Raw genomic sequence first — 7,639 nt, forward strand, 5'->3', positions numbered from 1 at the left:
ACTTTTGGAAATGTTGAAAGTTTGGTAAAAATACAATCAAATAAATATTTAATCTATTATCTGTTATTTATATATATATAAAATACATATATACAGTATAAATATGTATATGAATGAGGCAGAGGAAGAAGAAGTAAGCGAGGGAGTGTAGAGGGAACAAAGTAAAGGGAAGCCTATAGAAAAGATAAGAAAAGATCAACAGCAACGAGAGTTAGTGGAGAAAGAAGAGGAAGCTTTTTGTTCCAGCCAACTAACCATGAGCAACCGGACCAGTTAGGGCAGAATGAACTGGAACTGAGGCCATTAAGTACACTGTCAGTGGCAGACAATATGTTACAGTGGCAGACAATATGTATTAAATTGAGATACCATGGAGGGGAAAGAGGAAGTGTAGAATATGTCCTTCCATGCATTTTACTTTTTGTACTTCTGCACCGATTTTACAAAAAAGGATGCCCACATTTAGCATGACCGGAAGTAAGAAATATGGTTTGTTGAATAAACACAATGATAGAAAATTGAAAGTAAAATGTATAGAAAATATATTTAAAAAAACCATGAAGATGCAACACAATTCTTTCCTCACATTTAGAAATGCACTCACATAAATAATATTTATTCCCCTGAAGCAGTGTTGTGTGTGTTTGTGTGTTTTATTATACAATTATAAAAATATAAAAATGTATTATTATTATTGTTATTATTGCATAAATATTGTATGAATTTCAAATCACCTCAAATCAGAAAAATTATAACTGGAGTGGGGTTAAATAGTGGAGGTTTAAATCTCCAAAGCATGTAGATTAACTGACTTTAACCGTAATAGGTCTGTAACAAGCTCTGTAGCAGCTCCCAACAAGCATGTGATTGTACATCCTGACTTATTATCCAATTGAAAAGAGTCAAGCAGTGATCTGATTGGATAAGACAAGCCAATGCTAGGGAGGCCCTCCACTGACGGGCCGTCAAAATCCAGTTGACCCCAGATTCATTAGACACTGTATTTCATTTTTATTTAAAAAAAATCCATACTTGTCCTACGCCAATTCATCAAGTCATGTTCGATTACGTTCAGAGAGGGCTTCACCCTGGGCTCGGTTACCATATGGTATCCAGACTGACACAAGCTATTTACACGGACATCTCAAATCCCCCTGAAACGTCATGTAGACACGTATTACTGTTGACAGACCTGTCTGCCACTGTAGCTGCTTGTGGAATTACCCGCCTCGCCAATTGTATTTCCTTCCTACGTGGATGAGGCTACAAAGACCCCTTTCTCCGACTGAATCCTATACATTAAACCATTTTTGAAGTTGTTAATTCTAGAACCTGAAACTCCCTCTTTTCCTTAGCCAAAAGCGCCAGACTTGAAGAGGAAAGAAAAGAAACATACTTCAAGCAGGCAGTTTGAGTTCGACAGCTCAGACTGGAGTTCATTGACAGGAAGGTACGACGTGATTGGCAGAGAGCCGGTACAGGAAACAGAGCCTGGGCAATCTGAAGCATCCAGCATTCTACTGTCTGATATCTCTCTCTAACCAGAGGGAGTGAGGGAGAGAGGGCGAGAGAGAGAAATGAGACAGAGAGTTAGGGAGAGAGAGCGTAAGAATGAATGAGAGAGAGACAGAACACTATAAGGAGAGAGGAAGAGAGAAAGAATGAGAGAACAAGAGGTGGATGGAGCACCACTAAAAAGAGACAGAGAGAATTTGTGTGAGAAAAAGAAAGAGAGAGAGAGAGAAAGGTGTGAGAGAGAGAGAGCGAGAGAGAGAGAGAGAGAGAGAGAGAGAGAGAGAGAGAGGCACAGAAAAAGTCAACGAAAAAGACAGACAGAAGCACGCAGAAGTATAAGAGGTCAAGACAGCTACACGAAAGTCCCGTGTCCTTATCTCCCCGACCTAACATTCCCATTACCCCGTTTTTTAGCAGCCCGATAAATCGGTTAGGGCGTCTGGGCGGGTGTGGAGGTTGTAAATGTCGTGTGGTCCGAGATGCGAGAAGAAACAGCACCCTTGTCAACAAGATGGAATATTCAGGAGTTAATTAATTTCTGCTGCGACTGAGCGATAGTGAACCAGGGAAGAGCGCTTGGATCAATAGGAGAAGGCTGTTTTGGACCGATCGATACAGGAAATGACATTTATATCTGTGTCATGTTTATGGTGTCGTACGGCACAGTGGAGGAGGGGCTTTTATTCGGATGGGGGGGATGAGTACTGGGAACACAGAAGACCTTGGCTGGTCTAGTAGGGCAGGACCGGCGGCAAGGAATTTACACACACATACAGACACACACACACACACACACACACACACACACACACACACACACACACACACACACACACACACACAATCGCATGCACACACACATATACACACACACACACACACAAGCAAGCACACACACAAATGGCCATAAACCAACAAACACACACTGTACAATCACACACACACACACAAGCTTGCATATACACACACACATACACACACATGCACATACACACAGGGGACAGTTAAGACACATGAATGCACACTACATGCACGTCATCCACACATGGATCCAACGTACGCGATCACCCACCCACTCAATCCACCACGCACACAGGCACACACTCCCAAACACCCACACACACACACACACACACACACACACACACACACATGCAAAGACACTCACTTACGCACCATGGCTTTCTAAACCCTCACTCTGCACCACGAAACCACAGAAGCGTTTCCAGTCGATGGCAAAGCCAAGGCTTTTCCACATATAAGCATTTTTTCTAAAACAATTTGCCAAATGCTTCCTTTAAGCATGTCCACGTGTTTTACTTGGTTACCGGCTGAAGACAGAGGCCAGCGCTCTTTCCGAGCACAGGGCTCGCAGAAGACGAAGAGCTCTGTTGGAGGATACACGGCCATAAGTGATACTTTCCAGTCGGGGCCCTATGCATGATTTCCTTAAGTCAAGGGGGTTAGTATTAAGGGGCCTCTGCCTTTGCTGTGGGGTTGATATTTGGATTACCGGGGTACTTGGAAGTGTAATGAGGACTCCATGAGAAATATCAACGCCAGGACGTATGATGGAAAGAGACACAGGAAGAGGAAGAGGAGGAGAGAGCAGAGGTGGAGGGTTAAGGGAAACGCCTGGAGGACAGAGAGGAGGGACAGATGAGGAGTCGAGGTGGAGGGAGGAAGGAAAGCATAGGAAAGTAAAGGAGGAAAGGATGAGAGTAGGGAGGGCGAAATAAAGAAAAGCTAACGAGGGGGGGGAAAAGGAAAGGAGCGCAAGGAGACAAAATCATGAAAGGAGGAAAAAAAAGGAAAAGGAAAAAGGAAATGAAAGAAGAAAAAGGTTAACGACGCACGGCGCAAAGAGAGAGCGAGAGAGAAAGTGAGACAGCCCCTATTTGAGACCCTCTCAATATACTTTTTATTTTACTTTTTACAATGTTGCCGGCTCTTTCGCTCTTTAACCCTAGTGGACTACAGCTCCCGTGGGCGTGACATGCTTTAAACTTGGCCTGTAAAGCGGCATAGAGCCCTGGTCAGGTACCACCGAGGGCGGAGGTGAGGCGGGGGGGAGGGGGAGTGGGGGTGAGGGTGACCCAACACCACCACCACCACCTCACCAACACTTCATCAGGCCTTGTTGAACCGGGGCCCGGGGTCCTAATCGCGCTCGGGTTTGTCCCTCGGCTGTCCGTTTGAAAGCCTGACATCGTCATTACCAGGACCAAATCCAGGCGTTGTTGATGCGAGCTGTCAGCGGATTAGTGTGCGCAGGCACACACATGAGCGCATACACACACGCACACGCACACACACACACACACACACACAGACACACACACACACACACAGCTGCACATTTCATTACGTCTTTATTAGATATTGGGATCATCTGAGGAGATGTGAGCGAGCGGGAAGAGAGAGAGGGAGAGAGAGGGGAGAGAGAGAGAGGGGAGAGAGAGAGAGGGGAGAGAGAGGGGAGAGAGAGAGAGGGGAGAGAGAGGGGAGAGAGAGGGGAGAGAGAAAGAGAGAGAGAGAGAGAGAGAGAGAGAGAGAGAGAGAGAGAGGGAGAGAGAGGGGAGAGAGAGAGGGGAGAGAGAGAGAGAGAGAGAGAGGGAGAGAGGGGAGAGAGAGAGGAGCGAGAGAGAGGAGCGAGAAAGAGAGGTGATATGACGTGGCTGTGTTAAAGCTTTACACATTACGGTGGGTGTCCTCTATCAACACACGCTATTACCGACCAATTTAAAGAGGTTAGCCTGTTGACGCCTCTCAAAATGTCCGCCCCACCCCAGCCCTTCGCCCTAATGCCAAATACCGTTGAAAGGTATCGATGCACTGTTAACAGAGCGGAGGGGTCGAACTACAGAACAAAAAAATAAAGAAAGGAAAAATGTGCACAAGGAAATTACAAAAAAAACAAAAAATAATAGCTGAGCTAAGCTTTAAGGAAAAATATAAATGTGTAAGAAAAAGAGAAAGGTGAAAGCTTGGAAAAAAAAGGGAAAAACCAAACCACTACCTGCCAGGGTTAGGGTTAGCGATTACCTTTTAATTTTCTCAAAACGTTTCCTTGCTCCCCCCCCCCATCTCTACGATCTCGCCGTGAAATCAAACCCCCACAGACAATCGTATCAGAGCGGCGTGCAACAGAAGATGATCTCTTATGCCCGCCCACACTCTGTGATCCGCTCCGTCTCTGAGGGTCCTGTCAGCTACCACCGAGGGCGGAGGTGAGGCGGGGGGATAGGGGTGGGGGTGGGGGTGACCCCAACACCACCACCACCACCACCTCACCAACACTTCGTCAGGCCTTGTTGAACCGGGGCTCGGGGTCCTAATCGCGCTCGGGTTTGTCCCTTGGCTGTCCGTTTGAAAGCCTGACATCGTCATTACCAGGACCCAATCCACGCGTTGTTGATGCAAAAATAATGATAAAGACTTTAAAGGAATCACAAAAAAATACGAATGAAAGAGAGACAGAGGGTCCGGGGACACGCAGCGGATCTCAGACACGCAGCGGATCACAGACACTCGTGTCTGAGAGTCCTGCTCACACACTCTGTGATCCGCTGCGTGTCTGAGAGTCCTGCTCACACACTCTGTGATCCGCTGCGTGTCTGAGAGTCCTGCCCCACCTGAGTGGCAGCGCGGCGCCCTGTTCATGGAGAGGCTGTATTGATTCCTCTCTCTTGTAAAACCACTCTGTCTTCCATGCTCCACTTTTAGGGTCATCAGTCCTAGGCGCCTCTCACTCTCTAACCTGGCTCTGGCTCTCTTTCATTTGTGTGTATTATTTTGTAAGTCTTTAAAACATATAAAACATTACTCTCTCTTTCTCTCTCTCCCCTCTCTCTTTCTCTCTTTTTCTCTCTCTCTCTCTCTTTTTCTCTCTCTCTCTCTCCCGTCTATATTTCTCTCTCTCTCTCTCTCTCTCTCTCTCACTCTCTCTCTCTCTCTCTGTCTCTCCAGGCGGGCTCCTGATGAGGGGCCGGGGCCCCTAGGGACCAACAGACTGACACTTAGGGACGTGGCTGTCGGCTGAATAAACAGCGTGTTTATCGGCAGGGCAGTATATACACCCCCCCTGACCCTCGTATAGGAAGACTGCACACAGTCACCTTGTTGAGGCAGAAGAGGAGAGGGGAGGGGAGAGGAGAAAGAGAAGGAGAGGATGTAGGGAGAGGACTGGAGAAAGATAAGCAGAGGACGTGGGGAGGGGAGGGGAGAGGAGAGGAGGTAAGGTGATGAGATGATGAGAGGAGGAGGAGAGGTAAGGAGAGATGAGAGGAGAGGAGAGGAGGGGAGGAAAGGAAAGGAGAGACGGGAAGAGGGTAAGACAGGAGAATAGAGGGAGGAGAGGGGAATTGAGGAGAGGGGCGGACAAGGAAGAATGGAGATGAAAACAAGAGACGGGGAATCACACGAACCAAACTAAGAGAAAACGTGCCCAATGTATCCATGCTACATATGGGTCAACCAATCACAAAATGTTATAGGCAGAGAATGGCGCACAGCACTGTTAATTAAAACCATACAAAATAAATCAGTTATCAATCAATACACTTGACACAAATGTTCTCTAGTTACTAGGAAACTAGTAACGTGCACTTTTATACATGTGTCATGACCGACTGGGGGGGCTCACCTGTACCACTCCAGGCCTTTGTCGTAGAAGCGGTCGAAGAAGTGCGGCTCTGCCCCCACCGCACGGACGTCCGGGTGGATGCGGAGGAACTCCAGGAGCGCGCGCGTGCCGCCTTTCTTCACCCCTATGATGATGGCCTGGGGGAACTTTTTACTCCCGAAGCTGTTCGCCACCGACATGTTGCCCTCGGAGGGCGGTTCGCCGCTGAGCTTCTGTAACACTGAGTCCACGTCGTCCAGCTCCAGGGGCTGCTCGTCCCCCGCCGAGGCCGACGCGGTAACGTCGTTCTTGTGTCTCGCGTCCTGTCCCGCATCCAGGAGGATTTGGTTTAAAAGGAGGTTGGACGTCTGTTGGTCGTACACGGGTGGAGGTAAGGATTCGCAAAAGCCGTTGAGGCAGTAGAACAGGTAGGTGAAGAAGAGGATCATGGTCAAGAAGACAGACAGCTTGGACTGCACCTTCAGGTGCTGTCCGAAGTTGAACCCAGCTCTCCATTTGCTACATCCCATGAGTCGCAATGCCGCTGAGCCAAAGGACACAACGAAGGAAGCATGCCTTATCTGATTGTTTCAAAGCTCATGTGTCTTAAAGTCATTTAAAAAAAGAAAAATGGTTAGAATATTATCCAGCGTTATCTGCCTCGCTGCTGCCTCCGGGAGATGCAACACATGCCAAACGCGCATCCAAGTCCACTCTGCATGTTTCTCGGCAATTAAAAAAACAAAAAACACTTAAATATCTCAGTCCATGGACGCTTCAAACTGTTGATTACAACCCGAGTCTCGCTGATTGAAAAACGTCCACTTAAAACTCCCTAAGAAGGACAGTTCAATTGTCAGTACATGTTCCATGTGCCTCCTCTGCTCCTCTCCTCTCTGCGTGCGCTCCCCGCAGGCTCCTGTCTTCTTTGGCTCCACGGCCAGAGAACTCTGAACCCCGGCAGAGCCACGGCAGACACGCCCCTTTCCGTTTGGGTGGGAGTCCACGCCCGCCTCTGGAGATGACGCCCCTGCACCGCGGCGCGCGATAACATAATGCGTAATTGTTGCAGACACAATCCAGCTCTTTCGCGGGTGATGGAAGATGAGGAAGATAATGTCTGACTGAAGAAATTATTACACGAATGAAATGCAGGCTTCATTTGATTGTATGGCTGAGCTTGAACTTACTTTATTGACCATTGGTCGGAAATTCTATTTATTAGAGTTAAGAGAGGTAGAGAAAAGAAAGCATAAAATAGCATAGTAGAGTACATTGTAAAAGATTAGAGTAGAATAGAGTATACGTGGAGTAGAACAGAGTAGGATTGTACAGTAGAATAAAGGAGAGGAGCCAGGAGTAGAGGTGGTCTTTATCTTTACCATTGACTATTTATCTTTCCCCACATGGAAGTTGGCCTTTGCAGGCCTGAGGATGACGCCTAGCCTCTAGGGGGCCTTCAGCCACCACCTGTCTGCCCAACCCTCCACCACCACTATC

General features: G+C 47.5%; 1 protein-coding gene across 1 annotated transcript in view; it reads right to left on the reverse strand.

The window, feature by feature from the left end:
• Positions 1-7,028, reverse strand: part of LOC307090313 (heparan sulfate glucosamine 3-O-sulfotransferase 6) — a 17,775-nt gene extending 10,747 nt beyond the window's left edge. The window contains exon 1 of the mRNA XM_079756897.1: positions 6,161-7,028. Within this exon, the coding sequence (XP_079613023.1) occupies positions 6,161-6,669 (509 nt within the window). The 5' untranslated portion in view covers positions 6,670-7,028. The remainder of the gene's footprint in view (positions 1-6,160) is intronic.
• Positions 7,029-7,639: the final 611 nt, after the last annotated feature.

Source organism: Pollachius pollachius (assembly GCF_949987615.1).
Source record: "Pollachius pollachius genome assembly, chromosome: 19".
Taxonomy (NCBI): domain Eukaryota; kingdom Metazoa; phylum Chordata; class Actinopteri; order Gadiformes; family Gadidae; genus Pollachius; species Pollachius pollachius.